This window comes from Myodes glareolus, chromosome 27 (assembly GCF_982192425.1).
Source record: "Myodes glareolus chromosome 27, mMyoGla1.1, whole genome shotgun sequence".
Classification (NCBI taxonomy): Eukaryota; Metazoa; Chordata; class Mammalia; order Rodentia; family Cricetidae; genus Myodes; species Myodes glareolus.
Genome location: NC_142052.1, coordinates 27571189 through 27586666, shown reverse-complemented (window position 1 = coordinate 27586666; position 15478 = coordinate 27571189). Strand labels below are relative to the sequence as shown.

At 47.5% G+C, this 15478-nt stretch overlaps 1 protein-coding gene across 3 annotated transcripts in view; it reads left to right on the top strand.

Moving 5' to 3' along the window:
- The first annotated feature begins 8462 nt into the window (after positions 1–8462).
- Ptprm (protein tyrosine phosphatase receptor type M) overlaps positions 8463–15478 on the top strand; it is a 698333-nt gene continuing 691317 nt past the window's right edge. Inside the window, exon 1 of one of the 3 annotated variants that reach the window (XM_087902425.1) lies at positions 8463–8659. In XM_087902425.1, the coding sequence (XP_087758551.1) occupies positions 8587–8659 (73 nt within the window). In that variant the 5' untranslated portion in view covers positions 8463–8586. The remainder of the gene's footprint in view (positions 8660–15478) is intronic. The other 2 variants (XM_087902421.1, XM_087902423.1) reach the window with 2 other exon arrangements.

Below are 15478 nucleotides of genomic sequence, written 5' to 3'. Positions count from 1 at the left end.
AGCAAAAGAATAACACCCCCATCTATACAAACATGAACGCCTGCACATATATAGAAATAAATCTATACTGGAATAGATTTGGGTGTCTCATTCTAATGGTGCTGCTGGTGTAGAAATCACCACTTCAGACCGCAACATTGGGCCCCCTGAAAATGTCCAAGATGAAGAAAAGGTACAAATGACATTGCCTTTGATGCTCCCATCGAACCACTTTTTCACATTCCACTGCCAAGACAGCCTTATTACAGATCACAGGACCCAGGACACATTACTGCCATAATTTAATCTGAAGTACGAATGACATTGTTAGCAGGGTGTTCCTTAATAGTCAAGCTGAGCTTTAAGGAACATACCTATCGACTTCAAAGGGTTTGTTTTAAACAAAGTGAAATAAAAAGGAAATAAGGTTCCCGGGGAACTCGATAGAGGGCCACAGTTTCCAGCCCGAATTCTGGATAATCTGACTAACCTCCAAAGCGTGTTCTGAGAAAAACAGTTGTCTCAAGCAAAAGTGCAGGAACTAATCTAAAACATGCTAGTTCAAAGCCTCCGGGCAAGGAGAGGGACACAAAGGCTGGCGCTCGCTCCTTTAATGAACCCCTACGCGGAGTCTGGCTGCTGCTGGGTGAACGGCTGCGGGGGCCTTTGAACTGACGGGGAGTCAAACAGCGAAATGTCATTTCACACTCTGGGAGTGAGCCAGCAGATTTCTCAAAACTTCCCAGCTCCAAAAAAGTTTGCAGAAAGCATTCTCTCCTAGGGCTTCTGGGAATTGGAACAAAGACAGTGAAGTCTGGTCATGGCGATCGAGGCCCCCTACGGCAAGCTTTTCACTTGTCCCAGACAGGAGGAACCATTCCTGAAACCCGCGGCCGGCTGAGTGTGGGCAGGTGGCCCCTGCTTCTGTGCCGTGGCTGCCGCTCCTGTTGAGTCACATGTCCTGCCCACAGAGGTGGTGGTTTTCCTTAGTGTAAGATGCAGGGGTAGAAGGAGCGTGTGACCTGTGTCCGCCGAGGGTTTGCAGGTGTAAAGGCAGCCTGGTGTCCCTTCTGGCAGTGAGCACAAATCACCAGGAGCCCCTAGCACCTTCTACACAGACATCTTTGGAAGCAGATGGGAGATCAGATGGGGTCAGTGTCTATCTGGAAGGTCACTATCATCTGTAGGAACACAGGCTCAGATACAAACGTAAAGTCACATTGTCTAGAATGAGGAGATTGCTTTGTAAAGGTCTACTTGTTCCTGATTTCATAACCAAGAAGGACATTTTTAAAAGCTATCAATCTACCCAACCATTTTACCTAAAATTATGTATATCTAAATATATATATACATATATATGCATATATACACACATAAAGATACACATATGGTATAGGAGGTTCTTCTGTTCATGTGTTGCTTTCATTGATTAATGAATAAAGAAATTGTCTTGGCCTTTTGATAGGGTAGAACTTAGTAGGTGGGGAAAAAAAGAACTTAATTTTTGGAGGAAGAAGGGCGGAGTCAGAGAAGCCATGGATCCTCTGCCTGAGACAGACGCTGGTTAAAATCTTTCCCAGTAAGCCACTGCCACATGGCAATATACAGATTAATAGAAATGGGTTAAATCAAGATGTGAGAGTTAACCAATAACAGGCTAGAGATAATGGGCTAAGCAGTGATTTAATTAATACAGTTTCTGTGTGGTTATTTCAGGGCTAAGGTAGCCGGGCGGCTGGGACAAACCAGCAGGCCTCTCCCTACAACACACATATATAAGGCATATATAAATATAGGACATATATGTACATATGAATAAGATATGCACACACACATATAAGGCATAGATAAGGCCTATACACACATATCTAGATATACACACATATCTAGAGCATGCATATACATACATATAGGGCATATATACACATAGGGCATATATACAGACATATATAGGGATTATACAGACATATATAGGGCACATATATACATGAGACATATATGGAATATATACATATATATGGCATATATACATGTTTACATATGTATATGTGTGCCCTATTGCAAATGACAAGCTCCGGTCCCATCTGAAAAAATTAAACAGAATTCTTATCTTAGGTCATTTTGTTTCTATAATAACACATCTGAAATGGAATACTTTGTAAAGAAAAGAGCTTATTGATCTTGCCGTTGTAGAGGCTGATGGGCATGATGTGCTGATGTGGATGTTATGTGTTACTTTTATTGGTTGATGGATAAAGCTGCTCTGGCCTATGGCGGGGCAGACTATAGCTAAATGGAAAACCCAAGCAGAGATACAGGGAGAAAGAAGGCAAAGTCAAGGGAGATGCCAGCAGTCTCTGGAGAAGGAAGACGCCCGAGCATCACCACTAAGCCACGGGCCAGCTGGTGATACATAGATTAATATAAATGGGTTCATTTAAATGTAAGAGCTAGTCAGTAATAAGCCTGAACCAAATGATTATAATTAATATCAAACCTCTGAGTGATAATTTTATAAGTGGCTACAGGACCAGGCAGGATGCAGAAGAGCCTCCAGCTACACACTGTTGCTGGCCTGGCCCAGTGTCTAACCCATCATTTGGGAATAAAAGAACAGCCATGTCCTAAGAGGGGATGAGAGACCAGGAGGCTCAAAGTTTAATGCCTTCATGTCAGGCTCCACACAGATCACTAGCAAAGATGTACCTGGAATTATCATGTGCCCTTTATATCTCATTTAATCGTCAGTACCTGAAATCAGTGTGATGATGCTCATTTTCCAGAAAGAACCTTGAATACAGAGGTTATGTGTGTCTTGCCCAGTATTATAAGTCTAACAGTGTAAAAATCGACATTTGAAAAAAAAAAAACCATGCAAATTCACTATCCCAGTTTTCAAGTGGTTTAATTTGTACTCTGAGGGTACCTTATGGGCAAAGCAAAGAGATAAAACTCTTGGCTTGTCTGGAGAGTCCGTTTAGCTCTTTACAGATTTAGAAAGAATGACTTTGAACCCCACTTGATTGGGCTTTGCCTTTTTGTCAGTGACACGTTCTGACCGTGGTAGGATAGGAACCCACACAAAATAAGCCAGGTGAGAGCAGGCTTTCCATGAAGAAAGCTGAGATGGCCTGTTTTTTCTGGTCTTGTCAAAAGCCCATAATATTGAAGAGTCCAAGCATAAGAATATAGAAATGTAGATTCCAGAAATAGGAATGTAAAAATAAAGAGATATAAAGTCGTAAGCCTAGGAGAATGAGAGCAAACTGTCAGCAGCGTTCTCAGCAGCTGAAGGATTAACTATTATCAGTGGGTTACTTTGTTTTACACGTACTAGCTGTATTTTCAAGGCTGAGGCGGCCCTCTGCAGACCAAGGATCAGCTTTTAGGCAACTCCCCTGGCCACTCATGGACAGCAATTCATGTGAGCCGAATTAACTTTTAAATGATGGGGTGTACGTGACCTTTGACCTTTTGGATTTCTATTGGCCCACGCCCTTCCCTGCTATGCAAAAGTGGCAATGTCAAGGGAAAGTTGAGCTTTGGAAAACACCATTAGCGGGTACCAGAGAGAAACAATGGGCTAGACACAAACACCAGTCTAACCGAAAACTCTGTTAATGAAAATCGCAAAGAAGGGCAATTTGTATCTGAGTTTTACCTTGAGATTGTAAAAGTTCTTGTTCTTGTCTAATGCTTCTTAATATAAAAAGGGAGGTTGGGAAGCTGACCTTTGCCACAGCCTTACAAGTCTATCTCTGGCTGTGGTCTCAGCTAGCTCATAAGCTTTCTGCACCCCATGGAGATTTAATTTTTAGTTTATAATTTTTTTTCATGGAATAAAGTTTGCTTCTGGTTTACTAGACTTTGGTGGTCTCTCCCCATCTTTGCACGATCCCTGTGGACCCAACAATATCTCTCTCGTTTCCATCCCATTCTCTTTGGCACCATGCAAACACATTCACTATGGGATGCGACATGTCCCCTCTGCCTGATGGTGCTCTCTTGGAAGAGTTTCACCTTCATTCGGGCAATAAAGAGTGTGGGAACATTCTCCAACTGTCATGTTTATAGAAGCGGCCATCAACATGACTAGGTTAGACAAGGGCCGTCAGAATGATCCCTGCGATTTAATGCCGTTGACTGTGGTTTTTCAATGCTGGCGATGAGCCCAGGGTGTTTCCAGGTAAACAGCATCCATGAAACCACATCCCCAGCCCAGCAAAAGTGGTTTTCTAAGAAGGGAAGACTTATACATGTTTGTCCTTTTTTGCCTCTTGCCTAGGGACTTGCCAGCAAGCAGCTCATCACCAGATATGAACCGTGATCTCGTTCCTCAGAAGCAGCAGCCGCCATAGACTCCTTTTCAACTGCCTGATCTGAGGGAGTAAGACCACATTCCTAAGGAGACTGCTGCTGTGGAATGCAGTACGTGTTGGGTGAAGCACTCTGCTCAGTCTCTTCAGATCTGAAGACGGATGGGGGTGGAGGGTGCAGCTGGGAGGTAGAGCACTTGCCAAGCATAGGTGCGGCCCTGGTTTGGTCCCCAGCAATGCATCAAATCAACAAAGAGCCCAGAGCTGAGGAAAGTGGAAGACTGCATGTGGTAAGGACACATGAGTCCAAGGACTTGCATGTCACACAGCCAAGTTTGCTCAGCGACCCCTGAACTCTACAGAGTCCCTGAAGTTAAGATGGGGTCTGGGAGCCAAGATTGAGTACAAACTGATGCCTAAAACCCCTGCTTAATCAGAGACCATCATAATAATCACACTTGCTCACTGTCTTGGAGTTGACATGGGTCATACTGTGCAAGCCAGGCAGCACCGAAACTGACTTTACCTACACAGTAGGTTTCAAATTCAGAATTGTCTCCTCCCACCTTCCTGATAGACTTTGATCAAGAGAACACATTGTAGTATGGCCTATACAACATACATTTCCATTTTCTGCTTATATCAAAGGCACTTCCGTCATCCCAACAAATACCTAAACATGGGGAGTTATTTCAGGAAGGGTGAGAAAAGAAAAGAAAAGTTATAAGAAGAATGTGAACTTCCTTCTCTTGGAATCACACTTAATGTGGCTGCCGAGAGTTTGCGATGTCTTAGGAGCTTCCTGTCGTGGTTAACCTCCGTAGTCAGTGTAACTAACATTCTGGGTAGATGGATTGGACTTACCTTTTGACTTTTATGGATATGGAGCAAAGTTAGAAACAGAATCACTATGATCAAACGTAGTGTCCCTGCACAGTTCTGTCAGTGGCCCTGCTCACTAATGTACCCAGATGGCTTTCTTCCCTGCCTGAGTGTCACAAAGGTATACAAGCCTGTGCAGAACATACTTGAAGCCCTGAGTTCAATCCCTGCCAATGCCCCTGTCTGTCACTGGAGGTTTATGGTTCTGCCTGGTCTTGCAATTGCTTTTAAGATGACCACTCAGAGGCTTAATATTAATTAAATACTGTTTGGCCTCTTAGCTCAGGCTTATTATTAACTAGCTGTTACAACTTAAATTAACCCATTTCTATTATTCTATATTCTACCATGAGTCTTGAGGCTTGTTACCTCACACCTTACTTCTCTAGCAGCGGCTGACATATCTTTTGACGCTTGTCTTTCTCCCTGTAATCAGTGTGGCTTCCCACCTCGCTATATTCCGCCTTGTCATAGGCCAAAGTGGTTTCTTTATTAACCAATGGTAATAAAACATTTTCACAGCATACAGATGGGAATCCCACATCACTTGTCAAAAAAAAAAAAAAATGAAATGGAAAGAAATAACCCAAACCCTTTCTCATGCCTCAGTTTGGTTCCCTTTTGAGCTATGCTAGGAAGATGCCTTTGCCATTCTGGTTAATATCTGAAAAGACTTGCTGAGTGGTTCGTTTTTATTCCCCCAGAATTTACGCATCTTAGAAGATGGCCCTGACAGCGCTCCTCACTTTGGCCAACCAACTCTGCAAAGGTCACCTTTGTCCCCAGAGAGGCAGGAGTGACAAGTGGTGGTTAGACTGGACAGAGAAATCTCTACAGCGGAAAACACAAGTCAAAGACATGGCCCCTGGGAAGATCCCTGCAGAAATATCCCCCTGAGGGAGGAGTCCCGGCTGGTTATTTTTTCTTTATTTAGACCAACGGTGGCTTTGAGCAGTCACCTGCAAGGGGCAGTAAATAAGCAGGAATCAGAGGAGGCTGCAGGCAAAAAAAAAAAAAAAACTCTTTAAAATGTGGAGACAGCAAGGAAATGGGGTGGCTAGCTCTACACTGTCACTTGGAAGACCAGAGGGACAACTGAAATTCACATCTCCCCTCCCCCACTCTCCTTCCCCTCCATGAAGCCTTAAGAAATGGAAGAAACAAGGTTTCTTGGAGGACTGGGATAGGCTTGTGGTAACAGCAGGATACCCAAATCCAAGGGAACCCGGAGGACTGAGCCCAGATGGCCACAGTGGCACACTGTCTTCATTCCGGGTCTCTGGTTCTTTTCCCTCCGTGTTGGACAGCACTGCCCCCCCACCCCCAATTCAAAGCTATACCCTCAGCTCAAGGAAGCTTCTGAAGGAGCCACCAGCCTAAAACAGCCTTCGGGGACTTGGCTAGCGGTAATCGCTTTGTTGAGGGTTGAATGCTTTAACACAGGTGATGAATGGGATGTTACCTGATCTCAAACTCTTAATCCGACTTAAAGATGTACTTGGAAGCAATGAGACTACGTTTGGGTTTTACTCTTTTATGGATGCTCCCACCAGCATCAAAATGTTGTGGCGGGCATGGGGTGGGGGGAGTCTGTCATCATTTAATTTTAAAACACAAATTTGAATTATCTTATAAAGTATAATTTCATCAAAAAGGTCAGATTGCTGATCTGACCTCTGTCACTCGTTGTGGTTCTTTTGGAATAAGTAAGAGTCTTCAAAATTTTACTTCCGAGTTCAGGATAAGCCCAGCAGGTTCACTATCTGATAATGGCAAATGATGATATGTAGGGGGGTGGTAAGCGAGTGATTAACGTGGGTACTTCTAAACGAAAGGCCTCACAAGGACCTCCTGAAAGGGATACTCGAAGAAAATACTGGTAATGTGTTTGGTCTGACAGACACAGAAATCCTCTGGGTGGAGAGCCTTCAACAACAGGACTGAGGGGTTTGTTTTTGTCTATGGTCTTTAAGAGCAAAACAGAGCAAGTGACAACCGCCCTGAGGAGCCTCCTGGTGAAGCAATGGGGAGAGCTCCAGGCCCTGGCTATTGAGCACTAACCTATGTGTATCAGAACATAAAATGCAGTCCTAATTTAACCATGATTGCCTGCAGTTAGGTTGGTAAATAGCCTACAGGTGCCCTAATATGGTTACTGTGAGCAAGAAGAAACACACACACACACACACACACACACACACACACACACACCAAAAAACAGAATTATAATAAAAACTTGAATTTTACTTTATACTTAATCATTCGTAGCTTTCTTGTTCTCTTAGTAAAAACCGACAAAATTATTTTAAGACGTTGTTTGATTCATTGTCCATTTGCACCAGATACAGAAATCACCAGTTCTGCCCAAACCCTGGTTCCAGGCGACTGCTGCCTTCCAAGCTCCGTGCCCCACTAGCGGCCACACGGCGCAGCGGAGTAGCAAAAGCGCGTCCTGCTTCCTCAGCGTGGGGCTCGGGCACAGCGGCGTTCATGCCCCTTGCAAGCTGCAGACCGAGCGGCCCAGGGAGCTGGCGGCTCCCGCTCCTTCCCGACGCTAACAAGCCAGCTGCCGCCGCCGGGGACACTGCCGCCCCGTGCCTGGCGCGTTCCAACTCCTCCTCGGCGCCCGTGACCCGGGACAAACTTCTGGCCGGGGCGCGGTCCCTGTCCCTGAGGTCAGCGTGGGAAGCCCCAGGCGCTGCGGGGGTGAGCTAGGGTCGAGGGTGGCGCCCCGGGCGGTTGCTCCTGCCCGCCGGGTCCCGCCCGCGTCTTGGCAGTGACCGCCCCACGGAGCCCGCAGGCGCCGCGCAGGCCGAGCTGGCCCCGGGCCGGGGACACGGGCGCTCGCGCCCTCTAGCGGGCCGCGGCGGCTCCGGCCCGGCCGTGACGTGGGCTCCTTCCAGCCGGCCTGCGGGGCACCGCCAGTCAGTCGCGGAGCAGGAGCCCCGCGCGCAGCCGGCGCGGGCTTGGCCATCGGCGCGCCGCCGTCCGAGGTGGCTGGGGCTGCGGGAGGCGGCGGACAGCGAGCGAGCGATCACGGCCACGGCCACCGCCACCGCCACGGTGCCGCGGGCGGCTCGGTCCCGATCAGGGGCAGCGCTTAGGCGGGCGCAGCGCCGGATCCCAGCGAGGATTTGGGCTCGGCGGACGCGCCCTCCGCTCCCTCTCCTGGCGACGCCAGACTCCAAGAGGGGGCCAGCAGGAGGGCAGGAGGACCCAGAACACGGTCCCCACGCTCGGGAACCGCGGGACTTCGGACTTGTGCAACTGTTGCCACTTTGGGGTCTGCTGTTTCGCTGCTGTCGCGTCTACACTGGCAGCCTGCAGCTTAGGCTCGCGTACCCCTCGGCTTCCCGCGTCTACCGGCCGCCGCCGCCCCGAGGCGGCCCGGCGTGCACTCAGAACCATGAGGACACTTGGGACTTGCCTGGTGACTTTGGCTGGACTTTTGCTAACTGCCACCGGGGAGACGTTTTCAGGTAAGCGGGCCGCTCCTGTAGTTCCCGGGACGCATGGGACGTAGGCTACTCCTGGGTGGAACAGTCCGAGCGAGCTTTGGGGCCGGGCAGGAGCGCGCTGGACCAGGCATCGCGTAGCGGGTGAACCGGGCTAGCCGATGGCCGGAGGGAAAGCAACCACCGCCGAGCCCCGGGGCCCGTGCAGCACTAGCAAGAGCCCGCAGGACAAGCACAGTGGCCGGGACCTCCGTCTAGGCGCCTGTCACCTTAGGGCCTGGACTTGTTCTCGGGGCTCCGGGTCCCTGGGCGGCTGGGGCAGGAGCAGCAGAAAACTTTGCTTGAAGTTCCCAGCTGCAGCCGCCGGGAGTAGGCGCTGCGCGGGCCTCTCGACCCCGGTAGCGGCCAGCACGGGCTACGGGTGCTTAGCTGCGCCCATGGCGATCTCCCAAACCGGGTGGTATAACGGGCAGTCTCCCGAAACCTGACCTCCCTGCTGCCCCCTGCCCGCCGGGCGCGGTGGGCGACCTCAGCGGGTCCCCGCGGTTGCGCGGGCTTCCTGTGCCAGTGGTTCCTTTTTTGCACCGCGGGAGGTCTCCGCGACCCTAGAGGAAATCTACAGCTTCCCAAGCCCTGGCCACTGTGGCTGGTCGCCCGGACCCCACCCTCGGCCTCCCTAACTGAAGGCCGCCTGGGCCATGGCAACTTGCTAGCTAACCCAGCCAAGCTGCGCTGGGGTCCCAGCTGAAAGGAGAGGATGGCTGTGTGTACCAAGCCAGGCTCAGGCTCCGCACAGCCAGACATCGCGAGCCCCGAGGAGCTCTTGGTGGAGATAGAGGGTCGTGGACACGAGTCAGGGGTCAGGAGCGAGACCGAAGCTGGCAGAGAGTCCCAACGCTTAGTTCTAATATTTTCTGTCCCAGGAGGACACACGTGGATGCTTGGCAAATGCTGGCAACATGCGCACAGTTTGTCGTGTTTCTTAGTTTCATGAATGTCCACACACAATGGTGGCAGTGCAGTTTTACCTTTTTATTTTAATGGAAAGGATGCATTTAACCTTGCAGACTAGTTACAAAATGGGGTTCCATGTCTTTTCGGGGAGAGGGGGCTGAGTAAGTTGGGCTTTTGATTTTTTTTTTGTCGTTGTCGAAGGTAACTTTTATTAAAGTAAGGGGTGCGTTTTACAAACATTAAAGCAGCATAGACCTCTGGCTAGTGAAAGCATCAGGCTTGACTTTCTCGGCATCCTGGAATGTGGGTCCTTTGTATTTATAGGCACGGAAGGTTGTGTCAAGCTTGGTACTGAGACCCTTGAGCCCCGTTGGTGGCAGAGATGAAGGGAGCGGATGCTTAGCTGTGCATTGAAAGAAGTCCAAGCCACCAACTTTACTAGAGAAATGCTGCTCCCCTCCCTTAGTATCTCCTTAACAACATGAAAATTGCACGTGCTGAAGAGGCGCTAATGTACGCACATGCACAACCGTCTGATGGAAAGTGGATGCAGATTTTGGCTGTGTTCTTATTAGCGGGTGTGTTAGTTTGGAAGTCTTTTGACTCGCTGGTATTAAAAAGCTAAGTTTGAAGGCCTTGTTTTGTTTTGTTTTTCTCTTCACGAGGATGCCTAACTCTTCTTTGACATTTAAGCTGTGTCAAGTTTCATTGTGATAGTGTTTCAAATTCTGTGTAAGGTGGGCAAAAGTATTTATATGGCTTACTGGCACTCTTCTTAAAGATGAATCGATCGTTTAAATCAAGCCTTTTGCTAACACGTTTCCCGGTTTTCCTTTTGGGAAAAAATTGCATTTCTGTTCGTGGAGTTATACGTCTGACTTCTCATTCTTATTTGGGAAGTTAGTTATCCTGGCATGCTGGGGGAGAAGGGAGACAAAAGACTGCATACAAATGATCGTTTAGAAATGTGGAAAATCTAAAACTCTGATGTTGGCAAGGTCCCTGTTTGCAAATATTGGACTTGTTGCTGCACATTGAATGCCTCACTCCTCTTTACACACGTTGGCTTTTGGAAAACACAGAGGCCAGGAGCATACTGCCCTGGGAAAGTGATGGTTGTTGGGTTTGTTTTGTGCATGCTGGGAAGATTCGTTTTGATGTGGTGGCACTGGCATTTCCTTCCTCATACCGTTCTGCTGTAGCTGGCTGCTTTTCACCTGATTTGGGAATACAGTGAGGCGTCCTTAGAGCTAGACTGTAAGCTCCCTGAGGACAAAGTGAGCCCTCCCTTTTCTGTGAAAGACGGAACTTAGAGCCTTGGACCTAACAGCAGGCGCTCACTACTTATTTAATAAGTTTAGTGTGCATCACTGCCTTTGGCAGGCTTTGAAATTGCGTCTGAAGCTACTGGCCCGAGGAGGAGGGAGAGACTGATTCTTGAAAGGCAGACATTGATTGTAGTCAGGGGCTGTGATCTTGCCCAGGATGCTCGAAGCCCTGGGTTCTTGCCCTGCTACAGTCTGAGCTTACATTTTCCTCTCGGTGTCCGTCTCATGGTTTGGAGTTAAGACTCATTAAGACTCATTATCAGTCATTTATAGAATATAGAAATAGCAAGGTAGGCTTTTATTTATTTATTTATTTATTTATTTATTTATTTATTTATTTATTTGATTCCAGACATCAGAAATGGACTGAGTAGAAAGTAAAAGAATTTTAAGTTTTGGGCCCATGTGGATTTTATAATCTGTATGTATTTCACTCGAAAGGTATTTTCCGTCTTCACCCTTTCAGATGGTTAGGCAAAACAGTCAAGTTAACTGTCTATCTTCAGGCTTAGCTTGTTTAAAAATATCCTCTGTGAAAAGACACTAATAAAGGAGAGGTAAATAACACTGCGTAAACAACTCTTTTCTGGGCTGAGGAGCCAAGCAGTTGGGAAGCCGTTCCACTTTGACCCCGTTCTCAAAAGCCAATTTGTCGTAAGTGCTGGACAGTGAAGGCTTTAGTTCTGCATAGGAGGGAGGCCGATGTGTGAAGCCCGGAGGGATCTGTCATACAGAAACAGGGCCAAGTCAGCTCTCTGACTCCGGTGTTGGGGACATATTAAGTCAGCATAACTTTGTTAACCTGGGGCCCTCGACCACGGAAGTTTAGCCTTGAGTCTTTCAAGGATGCTAGTGAGGAAACCGTGGAAAGCTGACTAAAGTCTGGGTTGGGTGCAATAACATTGTGCTGCCGAATGTTCATTTTTCAATGTGTGCCCATTCAATGTAATTCAATGTAATTTTGCTGTGGTTACATAAGGCGTTATAGCACCAGGGCAGCTATGCAAAGAGGGTACTTGAACTCTCTGCCCAGCTTCTGCAACTCCTGTATAAGAAGAAAATGGTTTCAGAAGGGCTGTTTGCCGAGTGGCTGCAACCGGTTCTGTTGAGCCGGTTGACGCATTCGTCTTTTCTAGATAACTGCTGTCATGACGTCTTACGTTTTTGTGCTGCCTTCGCGGGATAATTGATAGGAAGAAATACTTCAAGTCTCAATCAGTGAGCTGGAAAGGAATATGCCAGGAAATTACCATAGCGTTATAGTCTCGGTGTTATGTGTTTGCGGAGAGTTGCCTGAGCGCAATAAATTGTTCTGATGTAGAAAATTATAGGTTCTAGTCTATGTTGTATAGGGTCATTTTGTGGGTTTCCAGATAAGGAACTCCGGACATGGGGGGAAGTATGGATACTCAAACACATTGCTGGAGTATTTCTAAATGATTTTTCCTGAAGGAACCAGTGATTTTAATTATGCCTTCAGATTACATAAGCCATATATGAATGAATCATAGGCTTTAGATTTGTTAGAAGTTGGTCTACCAATATCAATGTATCTGTGACAATTGTCTTCTAAAAGCCATGGCTATATTTAGTGAAGTCTTTCGCAGACGGTAGTAAGTGCTTGGCGTTATTAGGGTCCCTGCCTCCACTTTGGTGGAGCAGCTGTGTTGTAGATTAATATTCTTTACTTTGAGATTTTTGTCTTAGATTCCATCACCTTTCCTAAGATGCTATATTCTTTAAATACTTGGAAATATACTTCTGCATTGCGGAAGGATGAGCAGGCTTTTTAACTGAGTTAAATATACTTTCTCTGTTATAATGATGGCTTTTATGGGTATGTGCCTCTTTATATATGTGTATGTCTGCCGGTGTGTATGCTGATACCCAAGGAGGCCAAAAGGGGTATGAGGTCCCCCAAGAACTGGAGTTACAGATGGTTGTAAACCATCTCACGTAGGTGCTGAGAACCAAACTCAGGTCCTCTCTAGAGTGTTCATAAACACTGAGCCATCTTTGTAGCCCCAAGAGTTAAACACTTTTCATTTTTTAACAATTTTCTAAATGTAAAACATTCTTAGGTGACATTTCCTATTCATTTTCAATCATTCTAAGATTCCTGGTTTTGAAAACCAACCTTTCCCCCAGTTTTCTCATTTTCATGTCCTTCTGTGTTCCTATCTGTATGAATACAGTACAGAACTGCTAATAGGCTTATCTCATAAGCCAGGGAAGGTCTAATTATGGCCGCTTTTCCACCTCGCTAATGAAACATTTTTAAAAGATACAAGATGCTGTGAGCCCTCTGCTGTAGGAGGACACAGCCTTTCTGGTATTGTAGGAGTTGTAGGGTTTAGTCGTCAGAAAGCCAGAGTTCATCATATAACTTTCACCAAGAGAAAAAAGCCACCGGAGGCAACCAGACAGGGCTGTCTCTGTTGGGTGGGGAGAAGGAAGGATGTAGTCACCAAGCTTCCTGCTCCACAGGGCACCCTATTTCCCTCTGCTGGGGCGGCTGGCAAGTCCACGGTATAATTAAGGGCCTGGGAGTGTGTGAGAGGGAAAAGTAAAAGCAGCAAACCAGAGAAGGGAAAAAGTGTTTGGTAAGATGGGGAGGCCCTGGGGAGGGTCTGCCTTTAGGCTGTTTCTGTTAAGCGGGAACCTAAGAGAAGTGGGTTCGTAAGATGGGAGAGATGCCACTCATATGGCAAATGTCACTTCTGTGGGGAGCTGGGGGCACCCTGTACCCTCCTGCCTTTCCATGGCTCTGGGATAGGTGTCTTGAAACTCAGTGTGGGCAGGACCACCTGGGCCCATTGTTTCCAGAACTGCTTTCCTCAGCCCAGTGTTGTGATTCTGATGGCCCTTGCCATAGAGCAGGACCCCAGGAGCATCTCCAAGTGATCTTGTCTCGTGGCTGGAGTTTGAGACAAGTTGTTTCAACAGAGAGCATCCTAAAGTGTGGTCCATGCACCAGTGGCAGCAGCAGCAGCAGCAGCAGCTCAGGACGTCCTCAGTTCTTCAACCAGAAGCCCTGGGGTCAGGGGCCAGAATTCTATTAGAACAAGTACTCCAGAGCAATCCAATGGGCCTGGGGATCTAAGAAACATGGCTGTAGAAGAACCCGGATGATCAGACTCCTTACCTGACTGGGACTGAAAGAGAACCGTGGCTGGAAATATGAGAATTGAATCCTTTCTCATACGCTGCATCTGCTCCATGGGCATCCAGATGTGGGGTGTGGCTACTGTAACTGTTACGTGGGACAACAGTGTGACACCAGATAGCAGGCTTCCTCGGGGCAAGATACTAGACCCAGCAAGCTGCAGGGTTGAAAAGAAAAAGGGGGTCGAAGAGATGGCTCAAATGAGTCCTACATTTTTATTTAATGTAGAGTTTGAATTAAATTGCACTGTCCTGTCCAACCACGAGGCCCTTCTTCAGATTTGAAGTGTATAGAGGATATTAACATTTGTTGGATTCCCAGAAGGAGCCAACCTAATGGACGTATTAAGACAGTGCCCTCAATGCAAATAGTACTTATTGCCCACTTGCTGCTTCCATGGCCCCTTGGTAAGGTCAGATAAAGAAGAGCAGTTGTTATCCTTTAAAACGTTGTTCAACTACTTAGACTTTCCAAATCCACCAAAAATTCAAGAAGCAGGGACCTCACGTGCAGAACTGTGAACCTGGGACTTTTGGAAATATACTTAGTTTCCAAATTGAAAACAAAGGGCTCTTGTTTTCTGTTTGAGGTGTAACCATGTGTATCTGAAATCAGAGCCTAGCTTTCTGTTGGCACCAGAGACGGCGGCTGCATCTCCATGGGGTTTAGCAGGTAAAGGAGAGGGACCACGCTGCTGCCTTATGCCCTGACTTGAACACGTACAGTGGATGTTTTCTCAGAAGCCGAGGGCTTGCCAGGATCTAACCCATCTCCTGCTGCCTCTTCTCTCGCTGTGATCTTCAACTTATCGCTAGTTTTAGCTGTGGCCTCAAACCCACCTACCTGAGCCAGGAAAGGCATCCTGGACTCATTAATCTATGGCTGAAGCAAGAGACAGTGGATCCCCAGCTGCTTTATACGTTATCTTCTGGCTCTCCATTGGAAAATCAAAATCTTCTGTGTAAGTGGCTGTTCCTTCAGTGGCACCTGTCCTTGGTGTTGTGCTGTCCGTACTACGTGTACTACGGTACTACGCCTGTAGTGGGAAGCCTGCACTACAGGACCATTCGCGAGCCGGGCAAGGGCCTGGAGATTTAAACACACAAAGACACACAGACAGAGACACAGGTCATCCTTGAAGAAAGAATGCCCCCCTTTATTGGGTGCCAGAGCCACTTATGTATGGATCCTAAACTGATAGCCACGCCCTAGGCAAACCCTCCAGAAACCACTCCCCTGCTATCAGGAACTCCTGAGGGTCTCCTGCTCAGAGTAGCTACAAACACAGGAAAACTAGTTGTTTGACTCAGAGAAACTGCAAGCATAACAAGTTGTTTACCGGAAATTCAGGGTCTGGGCCCACAGCCCTCAACAAGTGGGTGGAGTCACCGCTCA